Source organism: Hyla sarda, chromosome 4 (genome assembly GCF_029499605.1).
Source record: "Hyla sarda isolate aHylSar1 chromosome 4, aHylSar1.hap1, whole genome shotgun sequence".
Classification (NCBI taxonomy): domain Eukaryota; kingdom Metazoa; phylum Chordata; class Amphibia; order Anura; family Hylidae; genus Hyla; species Hyla sarda.
Genome location: NC_079192.1, coordinates 18627603 through 18650674, shown reverse-complemented (window position 1 = coordinate 18650674; position 23072 = coordinate 18627603). Strand labels below are relative to the sequence as shown.

At 41.4% G+C, this 23072-nt stretch overlaps 1 protein-coding gene across 3 annotated transcripts in view; it reads right to left on the bottom strand.

The window, feature by feature from the left end:
* Positions 1-23072, bottom strand: part of LOC130367591 (uncharacterized) — a 115649-nt gene that overhangs the window by 20213 nt on the left and 72364 nt on the right. For 2 of the 3 annotated variants that reach the window (XM_056570101.1, XM_056570102.1), the window contains exons 3-5: positions 6247-6585; positions 3155-3523; positions 5-97 (exon numbers count right to left, since the gene is read on the bottom strand). In XM_056570101.1, the coding sequence (XP_056426076.1) occupies positions 5-97; positions 3155-3523; positions 6247-6585 (801 nt within the window). The remainder of the gene's footprint in view (positions 1-4; positions 98-3154; positions 3524-6246; positions 6586-23072) is intronic. The other variant, XM_056570104.1, reaches the window with a different exon arrangement.

Here is a 23072-nt window from a genome sequence, read left to right as displayed (position 1 = left end):
CTACTTGATGTCTTTATGATTACCAAGATCACACACAGGAGAAATAACAGGACCGCACCAGAGATGGAACCAATCATCACAAAATCAAAGGGAGGTTCTGTAGAAAAATGAAAACAATTGTGGATTGTACAGAAATCATAAACACAACGACCATGTAACTGTCATGACCGACTGGGGGGGACAGGGAGAGTGAGCCCTAAGCTGTCCCTAATAGCACTATCCCTGCCTACTTGCCCATCCACCCTTAACGGAGGATTGACAACCACGGTACCGGTCCCTACCTGAGCTAAAGAGTAGTGAGCGTAAAACAAATAATAATATACATAGTCGTCACAGGCCAGAAACATAAAGGGAAAACTACCAAACAGGCAGATATACAAGACAGAATATATAAAGGCAAATAGGGCAGTATATAGTGTACTAACAAACAGTTCAGAAACCAGACTCCAGATAAACGGCAGATATAAATAAATGAACTAGACAAGGTATAGAATGAGTAACCAGCAGAAATTGTGAAATGCAGGGGATGAACAGAATAACTGAATGTAAAACACCAAACTGGTCAGGAATATAGAACACTGTTCACACTGGGACACAGAACAGAAACAACCTGGACATCCCACTCCACAAAAGGAATAGACAGCATAATAACTCAAAATAGACTTCAAGCCAGCGAGCACACTCCACCGTGTGATCAGGATACTGACCTAGAAGGAAACAGAAATATAATACATTGAACACTAACATAAACAGATACTTGTTCAGAGGACTCAGATCAGTAAGCAAGCACAGAGGACACTATAGACCAATGGTAAAGCACAGGGGGAAACACTAGATCAGTGATCATCTACTGTATGATCAGTGCATGTACTATAAGCTCTAAGATAAGTAATCATGAACTCTATAAAAACTGATACAAGAGAACCAAACTTCACAACGTGAAGGAACACAGTTCAAGATACTAGACAGGATATTTTTCAAGATACAAACAGGATATATTCGAACTCAAACTCACAGTGTGGACACAGACTAAGCTATAAGGCACAAGCAGAACGGACATACAATAATGCTTAATACCGACCAATGTACCACAGACTAAAATCTATAATAAACAAAACTATTAACCATGGTTAAAACAGAACTATTACAAGATAAATACAAGGTGCATAATTAAAGGGGTACTCCCGTGGGAAACTTTTTTTTTTTTTTTTTTTTTTTATCAACTGGTGCCAGAAAGTTTTTTAATCAACTAGTGCCAGGATTCTCCGGCGTTCCTGTCTCCCTGCACCTGTACGTTTTACTGCACGTTAAAGAAATAAAGAAGTTGTCGCTAGCTTGGACGTGGTGAGTGCCGCTTATTTTCTAATGCTCTCCTGCACGTTTGAGATTTGTAAATTACTTCTATTAAACATTTTTAATCTTTACAGTACTTTTTAGGGTCTGTATACTAGAGAGGAAATGGTTTTATTTTTGGAACACAGAGCTCTCTGCTGACATCATGACCACAGTGCTCTCTGCTGACATCTCTGTCCATTTTATGAACTGTCCAGAGCAGCATATGTTTGCTATGGGGTTTTTTCCTACTCTGGACAGTTCTTAAAATGGACAGAGATGTCAGCGGAGAGCACTGTGGTCATGATGTCAGCAGAGAGCTCTGTGTTCCAAAAAGAAAACCATTTCCTCTGTAGTATTCAGCAGCTAATAAGTACTGGAAGTACTTTAATAGAAGTCATTTACAAATCTGTTTAACTTTCTGGCACCAGTTGATAAAAAAAAAAAAAAGGAAAGCTTTCCACAGGTGTACCCCTTTAAGCAAACAAGGTCAGAATAGTACAAATCACCAGCAACCAGAGTGCAGCGAACTAGGGTTTTAAAGTCACACCTGAGCTGCAATTGGATGAGAAAATTAACTCTTCCAAGCCTAGAAAGAAATCACACAGAAACAATGTCTGAACAGACCCCAAGAAATAAAAACACAAAAACAAATATACGGACATTACAGTAACACTACAACACAACCTAAAATACATAAATGAATAAAGATATGTAATTATATTTTTTTTTTATCTTGCTATTTGGTAATCTTACAGTTACAGTTGTTTCTGGGTGTCAAAGCTGTATCCCAATGAAATAGAACATCACATAATAGTAACAGGTCCTGTGACACGTTTCAGGTGATTTATACCCTCAATTGTACAAGAAAGTACAATTAAGTATGTAAGTCCCCTGAAATGCACCGAATGACCTGTTACCATTGTGTGATGTCCAAATTTAATTGGGATAAAGCTTAGTAATTAAATGTTCTGGCTCTGGACTAGCTTCTGTGGTCTATGTTGTAGGTGCTGCCTTGCACTGTGTAGGATGCAGAGGGTTGTCGAGACTGAGCTGGTTAACAATTGCATCTGTCTCATAATAAATATGGAAGACAATTTTTTGTTCTCATTTCCCCACCAACTCTAGTAAATCAGAGCTACTGTGAAAAAAATTTTTTTTTAGTCAAAAACACCTTTTGTCACCAGCAAGGCACCTTGCTTAATAGTTTAAAAAATATATAGAAATGAAAAACATAGATAAAATGGGCAGAGACTGTTTTTTTTTTAAATTTTTTTTTTTAGGAATTCTAAACAGAAGAATTCCATGGAGTAAAGTCCCTTGGTTTGCCCTTTGGAACATGAGCAGAACATGTAAAGGAATCATACTAACCTGTGCCATTACAGCGTGAATGGACCATTGTATTCATGTATGTAGGTATGGGAAGAACAGACAGCTTTTCTCAGTGTTGGGTTATCACCACCATTTTTGAGTTATTCTAGGGCATGTGGGTGTATTACTTCTTCAGAGTTGTAGATCAATGGATTATTTACTGAAAAATGTGTGTACATAAGCACTTGGCTATGTAGGCCTAGTCATCATTTAATCTCCATAGTCCTTTCCAGCTCCATGACATAAGCCTTTTTGGTTTTATGTAATTAAGGTTCAAAAGCCAAAGGGATCATTCCCCAATATGGTAAGAGCCCAGGTAAGTCCAACTACATCCTCTTTATTGCCACCTTCTGGCCCGTTTACATTTGCCAACCCCGATGGATTGTTTATGTTTATCAAGAGAAAATGTTACTTATAGAAGCTATAAAAATTATTCACATTCTTATGTTACCTGTCACAATCAGTCGGGTCCCTTCTCCATATTGGATTTGTTTTCCATATTCAGTAGTTCCATTACACAATGTGATGATCACAAAGCAGTAATACATGGAGTCATCTGACATCTTCACCCCCTGTATGTGGAGATCTGCTGCTCCTTGTATTCCCGTTCTTCCTCTATAACCGGGATGAACCATCTCTTTGTAGGGGTGGTAGACATAAGGTCCGCTTAGGTTGCCCAATCTCCAGTAAATAGTGACCCCCAGGACATCCCTCTCCATGTATGATGTGTAGGAGCAGCTTAGTGTCACAGACTCTCCTCTATGTCCTGTGATGTTATATGGCTGGGTAACATTGAAGGGCACGGAGGCGGATTGGGGACCTGGAAAATACAATAAATTCAATTTATATATATATATATATATATATATATATATATATATATATATATATATATACACATAATGGGGGAGATTTATCAAAAACTGTGTAGAGGAAGAGTGGTGCAGTTGCCCAAAGCAACCAATCAGATCACTTCTTTGAAAATGAAAGAAGCCATCTGATTGGATGTTATGGGCAACTGTCCCACTCTTACTCTACATAGGTATTGATAAACCTCCCCCAATGAGTCTACGATTTACCAGGTATTCCAGTGTTAAATGGGTTGTCCGTTGAATATTTTTATTTAAGCAATGTGCTCAGACTGTCTTTTACAGGACAATTCATTTACCGTATTTTTCGTCGTATAAGACGCACTTTTTCTTTCCCAAAACTGGGGGGGGGGGGGAAAGTTTTTGCGTCTTATACGGCGAATACCTGTGGCCATCAATGGCCGGGACCCGCCGCTAATACAGGACATCACCGATCGCGGTGATGTCCTGTATTAACCCTTCAGACGCGGCGATCAAAGCCGACCACCACGTCTGAAGCAAAAATAACACTAACCCGGCTGTTCAGTCGGGCTGTTCGGGACCGCCGCGGTGAAATAGCGGCGTCCCGAACAGCTTACAGGACACCGGGAGGGACCTTACCTGCCTCCTCGGTGTCTTCTCTGTGCCGGGATCCCCTGCGCTCTCCTTCGACGTCATCTTGTCGTCGTGGATGCCGTCATCCAATAGGAGTGGCGTGCGTAGCGACTTGATGACGGCGACGTGATGACGGCGACGGAGAGCGTGGATCCCGGGGAACAAGAAGTCCGGAGCGTCAGGGACACCACGGGGACGAGGCAACAGTGACGGGTCTGGAGCGGCTGGGACACATGAGTACTACCTCCTATACCAGTTGTCTTCAACCTGTGAACCTCCAGATGTTGCAAAACTACAACTTCCGGCATACCCGGACAGCCGTTGGCTGTGAGTTGCATGCTGGGAGTTGTAGTTTTGCAACATCTGGAGGTCCGCAGGTTGAACATCACTGTTGTGTGCAGAATCTTTTTTTTCTAGATTTTGCACCTTTAAAATAGGGTGCGTCTTATATGCCGGTGCGTCATATAGGGCAAAAAATTTGGTAAATAGTACTATCTTCTCAAGATATATAACTTACTAATATAATTTTATCACAAATTTTATTGGCCTCAGCATGTTTTTTCCTTAAATTACTCCTGACAAGAAGTGGTGTAATTCTCTGTTTGTCAGAGCGGTGTTGTCTCAGCTGCTACCAACATCCTCCCTCTCTCCTGACAGGAAGTTGCATAGCCCTCACATTTTCAGTGGGGTGTTGTCTCCAGCTCCCTGGTTGCTTCTTCTCTCCTGGCAGGAAGTTGTGTAGTCCTCTCTAGGTTAGTGTTGTGTTTTTTCAGCAGCTCCCCAGCTCCTTTCTCTCTCCTTACAGAAAGGTGTTAAGTCCTCTCATTGTCAGTGTGGTATTCTCTCAGCAGCTCCCCGGCTCCTCCCTCTCTCCTGGCAGGAAGTTGTGTAGCCCTCTTTTTGTCAGTGTTCTCATTTTTTTCAGCAGCTCCCCGGCTACTTCCTCATTCCCGACAGGAAGTTGTATAGTCCTCTCTTTGTCAGTGTTGTGTTTTTTTTCAGCAGCGCCCCAGCTTCTTCCTCTCTCCAGACAGGAAGTTGTATAGTCCTCTCTTTGTCAGTGTTGTGTTTTTTTTCAGCAGCGCCCCAGCTCCTTCCTCTCTCCAGACAGGAAGTTGTATAGTCCTCCCTTTGTCAGTGTTGTGGTCTTTTTCAGCAGCGCCCCAGCTCCTTCCTCTCTCCAGACAGGAAGTTGTTTAGTCCTCTCTTTGTCAGTGTTGTGTTTTTTTTCAGCAGCGCCCCAGCTCCTTCCTCTCTCCAGACAGGAAGTTGTATAGTCCTCTCTTTGTCAGTGTTGTGGTCTTTTTCAGCAGCGCCCCAGCTCCTTCCTCTCTCCAGACAGGAAGTTGTATAGTCCTCTCTTTGTCAGTGTTGTGGTTTTTTTAAGCAGCGCCCCAGCTCCTTCCTCTCTCCAGACAGGAAGTTGCATAATCCTCTTACTGTCAGCGTTGTGCTGTCTCAGCATCTCATTGGGTCCTCCCTGTCTCAATAGACATTGAATATCCCTCTGCTGTCTTAGGAGGCATGGCGGGATCCTGTCTCTGAGCTCCATCCAGGCTCATTGAATGACATCATCACTTTTGGGCCACTTCTCCAGCCTACATTACAATCTCCCTATGTGGGGAACCGGCAGGAATGCTGTGGGAGGGAAGTGAGCAGGGTGGGGGATTTGTGATAAAGAGCTGAGGGAATTGCAGAGTTTCTGACATGGTTTCTGACTACATTCCCACAAAACTAATGGATGTGTAGGGAAACACTCTTCAAAGCTACAAAGGCCTCAGTATAAGTTTATTTACTTCAGAAAATGCAAGGGCGTGCTCAAATATCAGACATTGACTGACACATGCATAGTGTGAACTCTCCCTAGTGATGACTGCAGACAGTGGTTGTGTAACTGGATGCAGGAATTATTAGATCTTTGGCTCCTATACAAATATGTTACTATTGTATGTAGAACATAGTCATGCTGTGTCCTCTATATGTATTAGTGTTTTGCATAGTAGTCCATAGTAGGACTCATTTACCCCATAAGAAAACCCATACCATTATTCTCCTTTTACAGCAATCAATATTTCCTTACCTGTGATGATCAGTTCTGTGCTGTATTTGCTTTGTATTGTTCCATTACGGGTGATCACATGACAACAATAATGGCGGGATTCATCACCCTGTACACTGTGTATACGTAGAGTGACGTCTTCAGGAGGGTTCACCAGTGAATATGGATATTCATCTCCTGGGTGTGTGGGGTCCCAGCTGTAAATCTTTTTCTTATTATACATACATCGTTCATGAATTCCACTATACCATGTGACTTGTTTGGCTTCCCCCAGGGTTTCCTGTGAGTAGTGACAGGGGATGACCATCTCTTCTCCTGGGACGGCCATCAAATACTCCACCAGAGCCACCGATCTACCATCTAGAAATAGAAGTCACACAAGAGCTGACAATATAATATTGATAAAAGACTGATCAGGATTATAGAGGAAACATATAAACCTATAGAAAAAGACTTCAAAAAATGGTCGGCACTTACCACATCTTCTTAAGAGTATCTCCTTTATTAATACTCACATGTCCAGTACAGGGGAGGAAGACATACAGAGAGGGGGGGGGGGGGGGGTACCACAAGGTGACAGCACTGTTTCGCACTAGAGCAAGCTTCAACTGGCCTCATTTGCTTGCTGCACTTAAAGTGAGAGCACCACTATACGCTTCACAATAGGACATATACAGCATTTAGGATGCGAGTGTCATCGCAGTGCCGAACTGTTATTGCTCCATACACATATAAATATATAAACCACATACATATGTCATGTCCAGTAGGAAACAGTGCAGACTAGTTCTCGCCATATACCATCCTTCTTTAAAGATTCGTCGTAACTGGTGACCCCCTAATGGGCAATGGTCCCTATGCTGAACTAAGTGTAAGAGCATAAGGGAAGTCAGGCAGGACTGTCTGGTAACAGGCAAAACAGGTACAAAGTAAGCAGCCAAGGGTTTAATTCAAAGCAAGCCAGATAATAAATGACAAGAGCGAAGCACAGTACTAAATCAGAATCAGAGGTAAAGTCAGGAATATCAAGGTTCAAACCAGTAGGGCTACAAGGCACAGATTTAGAAACAAAAGAAGAATAAGGATAACAAATTGTCAAACCTAAAGGGTAGCATGCTACAAAATCAGGAAGCAAAAGAATAGTCAAATACAGGCAAAGAGTAAGGACAGGTAAGTTAAAAGACAGGGACTAAGCAGAGTTTAAATATCCCGCCCACAGGAGGTGTCAACACCCGTGCTGCAGTAGGTTTGCCTGACCATTTCCCCCCCTAGTAGGTCAGCAGGGAGCTGGTTGTTATGGAGACCATGGAAAGTTCTAGCAATGCCCTATATAGAGTGGACATGCTGTATGAAAGAGTATGGGTACAATAACAAGAGGGCTAACACCAACATTTTGTACTCTTTCTTTCAATACTACACTAAAATAAATAATTAAATAGATATAGTAGCCACATAAAAATGTCAAATTGCTCCAAAACTCAGCATGCAGTTATGTCTGAGGTAGATAGATATGTAAATAATTACAGGTGTGGTCTGACTATAAATAGACTCTCAGAGGCTTCTTTGGGTAGTGTACCTTTTGGTAAGAGATTGATAACTACTAGACATGACTCTATGATGCACCTGAAGACATCTATTTGGGGTTGGGGGCATATCATTGGACTGAGAGAAGCAGGATTGTCCTTTTGAATAGCTGCACACCATCTAGGCAGTCCTGACTAAGCTGTTGGGAGAAATTAGGAGCAGCAGTTATTTGAGGGCACACACACAGTTATTTCATCTGTCAACGAGCATGGGCATCATTTCCACATTTTCTTTGTCCACCATCCAGACACAAGTCCAATCTTTATTTTACCTGCCCTGTCTCTGCCTCGACCATTTGCAAATGTTTAAAGGGGTACTCAGGTGGAAAACATATATATTTTTTATTTTTATGAACTGGTGCAGAAAAGCTAAACAGATTTGTAAATTAATTATTAGAGATGAACAAATCGAATCTGAGGAATCCGAATTCATTACAAATTTCAGGAAAAATTTGATTTGCAATGAATGCGAACATCACCGCCATTCTATTGCACGAATTGCTTCATTAAACTCCATTTAGTGCGGTCCAGACTCCAGGACATCTAAAATGTCGGATCCACATGTGAGGACATGGGGCAAGGAATCCTGGGAAGGTGGGAATAAGGGTCAGCATCCAGTCATCCCTGTGATGTCACAATACTATATAATCGGCAGCCATAATTCCGACTAGTCTCTTCATCCTTTCACTGCAGAGAGATAGGGCAGAGAGTGCTGTGTGTTACACAGAAAAGCTTTTTCCTGCAGCGTTTCACCTCCTAGTCACATCAGTGTTCTGTTGGAAAGAGAGCAGTGCGTTTTTCCCAGAAAATTATTTTTACTGCAGCGTTTTACCTCCCAGTCACTGTCTACAGCGATGTATTACAAAGAGGGGCAGAGAGCTGTGTGTTGCCTCATATGTTTGAACAAACTGGCTCAGCTGGAGAAACGTTAGCAGAGGAAGGAGGAACAAGTTTTTAACGCAACTCTGTGTCTTTGTTCCACAACAAATGGTCTACTTGTTATACTAGTCTGTAGATGGTATAATACATACCCAGCAGTCCATTCCTAATAGTCTTTGAGAGAGAGAGAGAGAGAGAGAGAGAGCAATTTTGGGTTTAGTACACAGCGACTGTGTGCTGCAGCACTGTAGTGTACTGCTGGTGTTGTGCACAAATACTTCTTTAAGTGTACTGTAGTGCCTTAAGTGGTTAAACTGCCCCCCTTTTAAATCCACATTTGATGACCTTGTCACATATAATACTACCTCTTTTTTGATAGCACTTTAATCACAGATTTTAGTCTTTTTTGAAGTTAGCATTTTTTGCACTTGCATGTTCTGTAATCAGGACTGTAGCTCCGATGAGGCATTTTACCGGTACAATTTTTGTATTAATCAGAATTTTTGATAGCTTTTTATTCATTTTTTCATGATATAAAAACTGACCAAAAATACGCTATTTTGGACTTTGGAACTTTTTTGCGCGTAAACCATTGATCGTGCAGTTTAATTAATGATATATATTTTTATTGACAGTTTTTTTTTAAATGGGTAAAGGGGGGTTATTCTAACTTTTATTAGGGAAGGGGTTAAATGATCTTCATTAACTTTTTTTCACTTTTTTTTGCAATGTTATAGCCCCCATAGGGGAATATAACACTGCACACACTGATCTTTTACATTGATCATTGTTATCCCAAAGGGGAACATTAATCAATGATTCTGCTACTTGACTGCTCATGCCTTGATCTCAGGCACTGAGCAGTCATTCGGCAATCGGACACGCAGGAGGAAGGTAGGGGCCCTCCTTGTGTGTTCCAGCTGTTCGGGACAACGAGATATTGCCGTGGCGGTCCTGTACAGCCCACTGAGTTAGCCAGGAGTAGTTTACTTTCACTTTAGACGCAGCAATCAACTTTGAACACTGCGTCAAAAGGGTTGTTAGCCACGGGTCCCAGCCATTGTTAGAGGCCGGGCCTGACCCGCGATGACGATTGGCCATGCTGTGGCCCTGCGTCATAGAAAGGGAGGGGACTCAGAGCGTACAGGTATGCCCTGGGTCCTTAAGTGGTTAAACTGCCCTCCTTTTAAATCCACCTTTGATGACCTTGTCACATATAATACTACCTCTTTTTTGATAGCACTTTAATCACAGATTTTAGTCTTTTTTGAAGTTTGTATTTTTTGCACTTGCATGTTCTGTAATCAGGACTGTAGCTCCAATGAGGCGAGTGAGGCGATCGCCTCAGGTGTGCTGTTGCAAGGGGGTACAGCACACGTTACCCTGATGCATTGATTCCCAACCGGGGTGCCAGGACACTCTGATGGGAAATATGGCGCTAATGTTTTTTCTGCCCAGGCCTACGCACCTGTGAGTCACAGGAGGGAGGGAAGTCTGTGTGCAGTGTCGGGACAGGTGATGCAGCAGCTCCAATCCTCGTGTATCCTCCCTCTCCTGTGGAGCAGCTCTGGACTCTGGATTCTCCTTGGTCCCTCATCAGAATGATGTGGATGGAGGGAAGGAGCAAGGGCAGCGCTGACAAAGGCCTACTCAGCTTCAGGTAGTGCACCCCCACCCTTCTTTCACTCCTCTACACCTCTCTGTCACACCTCGTAACCTCTCTGTAACCCCTGGACACCCCTCTGTTATCCAGTACACCCCTCTGTCTCCCCTCTACACCCCTTTGTCACACTTCTACACCCTTCTGTCAACCATGTACACCCTTCTACTCCCCTGTCTCCCATATACACCCCTCTGTCACTGTGTGGGGTAATGTGGGAGGCATTGTGTTTGCTTGTCAGGGGAAGGCTGGAGGCATTTGAGTGAGGCTTGAAACATTGGGGGAGATTTATCAAAACCTGTGCAAAGGAAAAGTTGCCCAGTTGCCCATAGCAACCAATCAGATTTCTTATTTCATTTTGCAAAGGCCTTGTTAAAAATGAAAGAAGCGATCTGATTAGTTTCTATGGGCAACTGGGCAACTTTTCCTCTGCACAGGTTTTGATAAATCTCCCCCCTTTGTGCATTGGGGGAAGGCTGGTGGCATTGTGTTTGGATGAGGCTGGAGTCATTTGTAGGGAAAAGGGAAGGATAATGCTGGAAAAGTGGAGAGCCTAATAGTAATATGTTTGTTTTGCAGGTTCCATGATGTTCTGCGCCAGATGGGGAAGAAAAAAAAAGAGAATAACTCTGATTATTTGGTAAGGGTGTCTCGCTATTTTGCTTTCCAAGGGGTGCCCCAAGCCAAAATGGGGGGGCACAATTTTCTGTTCTCGCCTCAAGAGCAAGAATCACATCACATCATGTAGCAATGTTTAGCACTTATCTGCTCACTCTTATAAGAGCCTTGTAGTTAGCAGACTTAGTTTAACCCCTTGAGGACGGAGGGTTTTTCTGTTTTTGCACTTTAGTTTTTTCCTCCTCACCTTTTAAAAATCATAACCCTTTCAATTTTGCAGCTAAAAATCCACATGATGGCTTATTTTTTGTGCCACCAATTCTACTTTGTAATTACATCAGTAATTTTACCCCAAATCTACGGCAAAACAGAAAAAAAATCATTGTGCGACAAAATTGAAGAAAAAATTCCATTTGGTTCATTTTGGGGGCTTCCGTTTCTATGCAGTACATTTTTCGGTAAAAATGACACCTTATCATTATTCTGTAGGTCCATACGGTTAAAATGATCCCCTACTTATATAGGTTTGATTTTGTCGTACTTCTGGAAAAAATCATAACTTCATGCAGGAAAATTAATACATTTAAAATTGTCATCTTCTGACCCCTATAACTTTTTTATTTTACTGCGTACGGGCCTGTATGAGGGCTAATTTTTTGCGCCATGATCTGAAGTTTTTAGCGCTACCATTTATGTATTGATCAGACTTTTTTTATCACTTTTAATTAAATTTTTTATGATAGAAAAAGTCACCAAAAATACAGTATTTTGGACTTTGGAATTTTTTTGTGTGTACACTATTTACCGTGTGGTTTAATTAACGATATATTTTTATAATTCTGACATTTCCACAAGGCAATACCCCATATGTTTATTTTCATTGACACATGTTTTTTTTTTTATTGGGAAAAGGGGGGTGATTCAAATTTTTATTAGGGAAGGGGTTAAATGATCTTTATTCACTTATTTTTTTTTTTTGCAATGTTATAGCTCCCATAGGAAGCACCACGATCAATGTCACGCGCTATTAGCCACGGATCCCGGCGTGGCCCCACGTTATAGACAGGGAGCGGGCTGAGGGCGTATAGGTATGCCCTCCGTCCCCAAGGAGTTAAAGATGTTTAATAATTTATGAAAAGTGACTTGTAAATTTAATAAATCATAATTTATTGGGCATTGTGGGAAGGCTGGTGGCATTATGTTTGGAGGAGGCTGGAGTCATTTGTAGGGAAAAGGGGAGGATAATGTTAGAGAAGTACAGAACCTAATACTAATATGTTTGTGTTGCAGGTTCTGCCTAAGAGTTTTGGATGGAACAGATTGTCATGGTGTTCTGTATTAGATGGGGAAGTAATAAAGAAGAGAATGACTTTGATCTGTGAATATGTCATTTGTGAGTTGCTGCATAAAACTGTACTGTAATCTACATAAGAAACATATTTAAAAAATTATTCTGTAAGGGTGTCCCGCTAATTTTTTTTTCCAAGAGGTGCCCCAAGCCAAAATGGAGGGGGGGGGGGGGGGGGTCACAATTTTCTGTTCTCGCCTCAGTAGCAAAAAGAACTAGCTACAGCTCTGTCTGTAAGGCACATCACATCATGTATCAATGTTTAGCATTTATCTGATTGCTCTTATAATCCTAATTTATTGGGCGTTGTGGGAAGGCTGGTGGCATTATGTTTGGAGGAGGCTGGAGTCATTGGTAGGGAAAAGGGGAGAATAATGCTGGAAAAGTACAGAGCCTAATACTAATATGTTGCAGGTTCCATGATGCCCTGTGCCAGATGGGGAAGAAAAAAAAAAGAGAATCACTGATTATTCGGTAAGGGTGTCCCACAATTTTTTTTCCAAGGGGTACCCCAAGCCAAAATGGGGCGGGGGGAGTGGCATAATTTTCTGTTCTAGTCCCAGGAGCAAAAAGAGACAGCTACAGCTCTGTCTGTAATGCACATCATGTAACAATATCTATCACTTATCTGATCACCTTGTAGTTTTCAGACTTTGTTGAAAGACTTTTTATAATTTAAGAAAAGTGACTTGTAAATGTTGAAATAAAATGTAATAGAATTTAAATAAATAATTTTGATTCATAAAAGCCAGGTAAGAAGTTTAGAATGCAAGGTAACTCTTGTTGCTACATTCTCATGACATGAAGGATATTTCCACCCAGCACACTCCCTATGCGTGTTACAGCAAGGCAAAGTGTTCTACACCTCTATTGAGGCTCCCTGTAGGCCATAAATAGCCGTTTTTAAAAGCGATTCCCCACGAATAAATTCGGAACTAAACTATTTATTTATTTATTTGGTGAATCGGCCAAATCAAATTTTTCAAAAATGTGCTCATCTCTATAACTTATATTTAAAACCTTAATCCATCCAGTACTTATCAGCTGCTGTATACTACAGAGGAAGTTGTGTAGTTTTTTCCAGTCTGAACACAGTGCTCTCTGCTGACACCTGTGTCAGAAACTGTCCGTAGCAGGAGCAAATCCCCATAGCAAACCTATTGTGCTACGGACGGTTTCTGACATGGACAGAGGTATCAGCAGAGAGCACTGTGGTCAGACAAAAGAGAACTGCACAACTTCCTCTGGGCATACAGCAGTTGATAAGTACTAGAAGGATTAAGTTTTTTAAAGATAAGTAATTTACAAATCTGTTTAACTTTCGGGCACCAGTTGATTTATAAAAAAAAAAAAGAAAAAGTTTTCCACCGGAGTACCCCTTTAACAGAAGAAAATGCCACCCGTTAAATGTCCTGCTTTTGACAGCCACAATGTAAAGGAGGAAGGGGAGGGGGGCTCAAGCAGAGTACAGATCAAATAATATCGGGGTGCTTTCCGGCATGAAAACCACATACAATGAAAAACAAAGGAAAGCTAGAATGCCACAATGGACGCACACCCAGTCACAAAATGATGCGAAAATACAAGTTTATTGACACATAATGCAAATGACAGGAAAAGACACTAGAAAAACATTTAAAAAGGGCTGCAAATAGCCACACTACAACAGTGGGACCTGTGAAGGTCACCACAGGACATGGGTGAGACACGTAAGGGCCCCCTCAAACCTGTGCCAATACTGTGGCCTAAACAATGAACAGATGTACCAAAATCGTGCACACACCAAAATACAATGACAGAATAAATGATGATGAATAAGGTAAACAATAAATGATGCGGTGCTACAAAAATAATATACAGAACAAAGAATATAATGATGTGCTATATACAGAATCACGACAATAAGCAGGTCACAGACAGAGGAAGAGGGGCAGGTAACCCGGTTAACCCATGTCCTCAAGAAAAGACCCCACGCGTTCCGTCACCAGATGTGACTTCCCCTGAGGAATAATAATATTCACAATATTATTAGGAGTTCATACTGCGGAATTCCGATGCGCAATTCAGTGTGCGGAATTCCGTGCTAAATACGCAGTGTAAACATACCGTAAGAGCTTAGTGATATGTACAGCACATCCTGCAGCCCCATGTGTCGCCTCTTATGGCTTACAGCTGGCATTTACAGCAAGATAATGGTCTCCCACACAATGGTTACTCACAACAAATGTCTCTACCAGTCACCAATAGTGTTGCTCGTGAATATTCGCCATTCGAATTTTATTTTAATTCGCGAATATTGCGAATAAAGCACTATATATTCCTAATTACGAATATTCGTTTTTTTCGCATATGCAAAACTGTATACGTATATGCGAAAATTTATGCGCATATGCGCATATTCGCGAATAGTGAGTCCTCCCTTAATTAATGGTATAGGGAACTGTGACTAGTGCATTAACTCTGTGATTTTTTGCCAATTGAAACCAATAGGCCCATTGTTGTCTATGGGGATCTCACGGCATGTAAAATAGTAAGGTAAACAGGACTGTCTTGGCAGCACAGTGGATGGGAGACCACCACGGCTTTGAGTCCCGGGGCGGGACAGAGTTTTACAGTGTTGTGGTTTAACTTTACTTTCCTGGAAATGCTGCTGAGTTTTCCATAGCAACCAATCAGATCGCTTCTTTCATTTTTCACAAGGCCTCTGCAAAATGAAAGAAGCAATCTGATTGGTTGCTATGGGCAACTCAGAAACTTTTCCTGGAAAAGTTTCTGAGTTGCCCATAGCAACCAGATAGCTTCCTTCATTTTTCAGAAGCCTTTTAAAAAATGAAGGAAGCAATCTGATTGGTTGCTATGGGCAACTGCACAACTCTTCCTCTACACTGGTTTTGAGGAATCTCCCCCATAGAGGGAGATTAATCAAAACCTGTCCAGAGGAAAAGTTTCTGAGTTGCCCATAGCAACCAATCAGATTGCTTCTTTCATTTTTCACAAGGCCTCTGCAAAATGAAAGAAGCGATCTGATTGATTGCTATGGGCAACTTTTCCCGGAAAGTAAGGGTTAAACCACAACACTGTAAAACTCAGCGCCATCCCAGGACTTGAACCCATGGTGGTCTCCCATTCACTGTGCTGCTGAGATGGTCCTGCTTAACTTACTGTTGTGAATGCCATGAGATCCCCATAGACCACAAAGAGCCTATTATTTACAATGGGCAAAAAAATCACAGAGTTAATGTACTAGTCACAGTACCCTATACCATTAAAGAAGGGTGGGCTCAATGGGGGAGATTTATCAAAACCTGTGCAAAGGAAAAGTCGCCCAGTTGCCCATAGCAACCAATCAGTTTGCTGCTTTCATTTTTAACGAGGCCTCTGCAAAATGAAAGAAGAAATCTGATTGGTTGCTATGGGCAACTGGACAACTTTTCCTTTGCACAGGTTTTGATAAATCTCCCACAATATTCGCGAATATGCGCATATGCGGAAAACCAGTGTAGAGGAAGAGTTGTGCAGTTGCCCATAGCAACCAATCAGATCGCTTCCTTCATTTTTGAAAAGGCCTCTGAAAATCTGGTTGCTATGGGCAACTCAGAAACTTTTCCAGGAAAAGTTTCTGAGTTGCCGATAGCAATCAATCAGATCGCTTTTATTATTTTGCAGAGGCCTTGTGAAAAATGAAAGAAGCTATCTGGTTGGTTGCTATGGGCAACTATGCTGCTTTTCCAGGAAAGTAAAATTAAACCAAAACACTGTAAAATTCTGACCCACTGTAAAATTTGTTTGCGAAAAAAACGAATATGCGAATTTCGCGAATATATGACGAATATTCGTCCATATATTCGCGAAATATCGCAAATTTGAATATGGCCTATGCCGCTCATCACTACTCACCAACTTCCAGTCACTAGATTTATCGCTTATCAAGCATTTATGGGACCAGTTGGGACTCCAGCATCAGCAACCTACAAGTTTGCAGGATTCATAGGCCCAGCTTCAACATCTGTAGTCAATGTGCTATAGAATGCCATGCAGAAGCTATATCTTCCATGCCCAACCGTATCTCATCTTGTATCCAGGCTAGAGGTGCCCAGCATAGTACTAGAGCCTCCTTTCATTTCTCTAAATGTTGTTAAAGGGAACCTGACACCATGAAAATACTTTCTAATCTGTCAGTATTAGGAAGAGCTAAACAAATAATTATAAATCATTGTGGGGGGAAAAAAATCAGTATAACTTATTGATCACTATATCTATTCTATCCACGGTTTAGATATCCAGTGGGTACTCCTATTGGTGAGTGATACTGTCACTGGACTCCTAAGTATGGAAATACCAGAGACAAAGTAATACTGAATCTTTTCCCACAAAGATATATATCTGCTCAGCTCCTCCCGCTCTATAACATGATGCCTGCAGGTAGCATTTTCATGGTGACAGGTTCTATTTAAAAATATGTAAAAGTCTAAAAATAAACTTATTAGAATACGAAGAACATATTTCAGTAGGTGATACATTCACTTTAAGAAATCCGGGAAGACTTCTTAAGCACCGTTGAAAACTAACTTAGCCTCTATATGCAAGACCACGTCTGAAAACCACTTTAAAGAAGGAACATCTAGAGAAGATGTCTTCACTTCTCCTTCAGCAGACCACAGGTTTCTAAATTGATGTCCCATTTGACTCTGCTGACCATGCTACATTTATTTCTAAGACTGCAAGTAGGGCTTTACGGCTTATAATGTCGTCTGCCTATACAATATCGAAATTGAAACTCTACTATACCATTTGAAGAGGCATATATATATATATATATATATATATATATATATATATATATATGGGTTGAGTCAATCAAACCCCTCGTACCGGATTCGATCAGAACTTCGGGAGGTTCAGGCCTCACAGAACTTTCAAAAATTCCAGGTTCAGCTTGGCCGAACCTGTCAATGTTAAATCTGAGCTGTGCCCGCAACTAGACAGCTGCAAGCACAGCTAATGCTTTAACCGCCTGCTGAGCTAAGCGCTATGCACCAACTCAGCAAGGAGTCAGGGCTTCTGTAAATAAAACAGTTCTTGATTGCAAAGGATTTCACTCCTGAGACCCACTGCAATCCAGAATGACAGGCAGGGGAAGCGAGTGGTCTTGCACTCAGCTCAGTATTGCTGCCCGCTTTCCCAGCCTGTCATTAACGATCATCAGTGGGTCTCGGGAGTGTCTGATTGACATGTCAAAAGTTGCTTCTCGCTGGGCTGAGCACTCTGCACCAGTCCAGCAATGAAAGGATTAATTAGCTAATTAACCCTTTGGTAGGTTTGTATAAAGTATACAGCCTTTGCTGTTCACAGTGTTCGTTTTTAACATGCCTTTTTGTTTTTAAAAGACATATTAAAAATGTATAATGTGAACAGACCCGTGTGTTCCCAAACAGGGGGCCTCCAGCTGTTTTTAAACCACAACCGCCATTATTCCAAGTCAGCCAAAGGCTGTCTGAGAATGATGGGAGTAGTAGTTTTGCAACAGCTATTACTTAACTACAACTCACATCATTCCCAGACAGCCAATGGTGGTTGTAGTTTAACAGCTTAAGGCTCCCTGTTTGTGAACACACTGCTTAATGAGCGCTCTCCCCATGGAGAGCGCCCTAAATGTACTAACCCATTTTTTCGTGTTTTTCTTCTTTGTCTTTTTTTTTTTTTTTTTATTGATTTTACAGGCTTAGTAGTGAAAGCTGTTTCATAGATGAAATCCAGTACTAAGCCAGGGCATAGCATTAGCCCAGCCTCAGGAGTCTGCAGGTGGCTGGGGAGGCTACTTTAGTGCTTGTACTACTACCCCCGTCATGGAACAGAGTCTGTTCTATGTTGGGGGTAGTAATACAGGGGCTGAGGGATTGATCGCACCAGGTCTCACCCCTGAGAACCAATGCGATTAGAAGTTATTAGCCAGGGGAGTGGGCAGTATGCTCTGCTCCCTTGTGATGTATATACTGTGTGTTTTTACTTTCATTTTTAAATAACCTATCGGGAGCCCTGAATGGCTGGCACCGAGCAGCCATCCAGGGCTCCTGGCAGGGATTTTAAACCTCTACTGTGCATAATCACAATCATATTACCCCCGACTTTGTATATTAAATTTTTCCTCCTGAGTGTGCATATTTGATAAATAATTCCCCCGCTGCGCACTCTTCATCTTCTAGTGCTATGACAGTCACAGTGGGGACATGTCAGTCAATTTCCTACTGCTCATTTCTGTGCCTGACAGAGATGAGCAGCTGGGAGTGGAGGGACATGTGTCCACTGCGTGCTGTAATTGTGCTCCATTACCCACCACAGTCTGTTTCATGATGGGAGTAATAGTAGTCCCGGCTGCGAGAGTCTGGAAGTCGGCTGACTTTCCATACTAACGGATGAAAAACTGATGCAAAAGGATGCCACTAAATGGCATCCTTTTGCATCAGTTTGCATCCATAGTAGTTAGTAGCATAGTGCTCAGCCCAGCAGGAAACAACTTTTGACATTTCAATCAGATATGTGAAAAGTTGTTGATCACAGTAGGTGTCAGGACTGAGACCCGCGGCGATCGTTAATGACAGGCCAGGGAAGTAAGCGTCCAGCTTCCCCGGCCTGTTATAACGATCGCAGTGGTTCTCAGGACTAAGACCCGATGCGATCCAGGTAAAAAATTTTAAGTTACACTGCACTGGGCAACACAACTTAATAATAATAATCTTTATTTATATAGTGCACACAGCTTCTGCAGTGCTGAAAAGGGGCAAAGTGGTAGTATTGTGAGCCAATCAGGGGATGTAATGGGCCTGCTTGAAGAGATGTGTCTTGAGTCTGAGGGATCTAGGTATTACATTGCAGACAACTGGTGCAGCATGAGAAAAGCCTTGGAGACGGGAGTGAGAGGTTTGAATTATAGAACGTGTAAGATGGTAGACAGAGATGAGGGAGGAGAGATGTAGGGAGGTAGGGAGGCATCGGTGTAACAGCTGGAGAGGAAGATGAGTCTGGCTTGAGGATGGACTTGAGAGGGAGGAGTTTAGGGAAGGGGAGGCCTATTAGTAAAGAGTTACAATAGTCAAGGCAGAGGGGAATCAAAGCAATAATGAGAGTTTTAACAGTTTCAATAATGAGGAAATCACAGATTCTAGAAATGTTTTTGAGGTGCAGGTGACAAGAACGTGAAAGGGACTGAATAGAGGGAGCGAAGGACAAATCAGAGTCTAGTATAACTCCAAGACAGCGAGCTTGGTGCCTGGGAGTTAAAGTAGTACCACATACAGAGATGAAAATGACAGGTTTAGGTACATCAGTTCATGGAGAGAAAACAAGAAGTTCCGTTTTAGAGAGATTTAGTTTCAGATATAAGGAGGATACGTTGTTTGAGAGAGCAGAGAGACAGTCACTGGTATTTTGTAGGAGTGCAGGGGTGATGTCGGAGGAAGAGGTATAGAGTTGGGTGTAATCAGCATAGAGGTAGTAGTGGTAGCCAAATCTACTGATTGTTTTTCCAATGGGGGGTATGTAGAGAGAAAAGAGTAGAGGACCCAGGACTGATCCCTGGGAGACTTCAATAGCAAGGAGGAGAGGAGAAGAAGTAGAGCCAGAAAATGAGACACTAAATGAGCAGCCAAAGAGATAGGAGGAAAACCAGGCGAGAACAGAGTCCTTAAGACCAATGGAGCTGAGATTACTGAGAAGGAGTCTCCGTTAACCAATTAATTGTCAGTTACCCATTTAACTGTCAAACTTTTGGCTGCGAACCAACAGCTCGTCAAAAGTTCGGCGAGGCCATCAAGCCAAACTTTTGAAAAGCTCTCTCATCTCTCTCTCTCTCTCAATATATATATATATATATATAAATGAACTTCTCTTGGACAAAATCCTTGAGAAGTTTTCTAAAGGCTTCTTAAGGCTTCTTTGATCAAAACAACATAAAAAGTTAAATGTATGCCTATTTCCAGGTAAAAGTATCTAGAGAAAAGGCCAAACAGGAAGATGGAATTATCCAAAATGGCCAAGGGAATGAAAATCCTTCTCAATGCCAACTGCAGAAATTAGGACAAACAAAGACACCAAGGTGGGTGGCAGGATCTCGTGAGGGATGGTAAAAGATCACTCCACAACTCATGGATAATAAAAATTGTTGGAGAATGTTACAAAATAGAATTTTCTAAGTTCCCTCATCCAGAAAGAACTAAAATACGGATTGTTAAAGCTTCTATGGATGCAGGTTATCACAATAGTCCTTCTAGTAGAAAAATATAATTTTTCATTTGAATAGCCCACTGTTCCAAAGATCTGCAAACGCCAGTAGGGTGTAAATACTCACTGCACCCCTTATTACATTCTGTGAGGGGTTTAGTTTCCAAAATAGGGTCAAATGTGGGGAGTCCACTGTTCTGGCACCACAGGGGGGGCTTTGTAAACACACATTGCACCTGACTTCCATTCCAAACAATTTTTTTTCCCCAAAAGCTCAATGGCGCTCCTTCTGTTCTGAGCATTGTAGTGCGCCAGCAGAGCACTTGGCGTCCACACATGGGGTATTTCCATACTCAGAAGAGATGAGTTACAAATTTTGGGGGTCATTTTGTCCTATTACCCCTGTAAAAAAATTTAATTTGAGGGAAAACTAGCATTTTAGTGAAAAAAATAATAATTTACACATCCAACTTTAACGAAAAGTCGTCAAACACCTGTGGGGTGTTAAGGCTCACTGGACCCCTTGTTACATGCCTTGAGGGGTGTAGTTTCCAAAATAGTACGCCATGTGTTTTTTTTTTTGCTGTCCTGGCACCATAGTGGCTTCCTAAATGTGACATCCCCCCAAAAAACCATTTTAGCAATATTTGCTTTTCAAAAGCCAAATGTGACTCCTTCTCTTCTGAGCATTGTAGTTCGCCCGCAAAGCATTTGACGTCCTAACATGGGGTATTTCCATACTCAGGTTACATATTTTGGGGGTCATTTTGTCCTATTATCCCTTGTAAATATTGTTACTTGCCTTGAGGGGTGTAGTTTCCAAAATAGTATGCCATGTGGGTTTTGTTTTTTTGCTGTTCTGGCACCATAGGGGCTTCCCACTGTTGCTCCTTCCCTTTTGAGCCCTCTACTGCGCCCACCGAACACTTGACATACACATATGAGGTATTTCCTTACTCGAGAGAAATTGGGTTATACATTTTAGGAAGATTTCTCTCCTTTTACCCCTTGTAAAAATTCAATAACTGGGTCTACAAGAACATGCCAGTGTAAAAAATGAAGATTTTGAATTTTCTCCTTCAATTTGCTGCTATTCCTGTGAAACACCTAAAGGGTTAACAAACCTTTTGAATGTCATTTTGAATACTTTGAGGGATGCAATTTTTATAATGGGGTAATTTGTGGGGTATTTCTAATATGAAGGCACTTCAAATCCACTTCAAAACAGAACTGGTCCCTGAAAAATTTCGATTTTGAAAATTTTTTGAAAAATTGGAAAATATCTGCTATATTTTGAAGCCCTCCGATATCTTCTAAAAGTAAAAACATGTCAACTTTATGATGAAAACATAAAGTAGACATATTGTATATGTGAATCAATATATAATTTATTTGAATATTCATTTTCCTTATAAGCAGTAGTGTTGAGCGGCATAGGCCATATTCGAATTCGTGAATATTCGCGAATATATGGAAGAATATTCGTCATATATTTGCGAATATTCGCATATTCGTAATATTCTCGATTTATTTTCGCATATGCGAAAATTTGCGCATGCGAAGATTAACATATGCGAAAATTAGCATATACCTTAATTACCATAAGCGAAAATTTGCATATGCGAACATTAGCATATGCAAATTTTCGCATATGCGAAAATGCGCACACAGGTCTCACACAGTAGTATTAGAGCCTTCTTTACACCACACAAGCTGGAAGCAGAAAGGGATGATCACTGTGATGTGTACTGTGAAAAAAAAAATTAAGTTAAAAAAAAACAACACTAATAAGCAGAGAGCTTCAAAGTAAAAAAAAAATTAAAAATTTTCAATTTTTTCATCAAATTTTGGAATTTTTCACCAAGAAATGATGCAAGTATCGACAAAATGTTACCACTAAGTAGAATCAGAATGAAAGGTAAAATGAATCAGAATGAAAGGTAAAAGCATCCCAGAGTTATTAATTTTTAAAGTGACAGTGGTCAGATGTGCAAAAAATGGCCGTGTCCTACAGTGAAAATTGGCTGGGTACTTAAGGGGTTAAGGTGAAAATTGGCTTTTTCCTTAAAGGGTTAATATATTTGCTTTTTCCTAATCCCCATCTATAATATTGTTTTGAAGACATTATCCAATTGTTTCAAGATAGATTCCATAAATACTACAATTCCTTTAGTGAAAAGGGGATACAGGATATACAGGATGTTTACCATAAAGCAGTATCAAGAAGTCCATCATTTTCAGCTCACATTCCTGCCTTTAACCCCTTAACGACAATGGACGTAAATGTATGTCATGGTGACGTGGTACTTAGCGCACCATGACGTACATTTACGCGCCGACATGATCGCGAGTACCGGAGCATTGCTCGCATCATGCTAGGCAGGTCCCGGCTGCTTTCAGCAGCCAGGGACCCGCCGGTAATGGCGGACATCCGCAATCGTGCGGATGACCGCCATTAACCCCTCCCATGTCGTGATCAATACAGATCACTGCATCTGCAGCAGTGCGGTACTTTGCACGGATGATCGGATCGCCCGCAGCG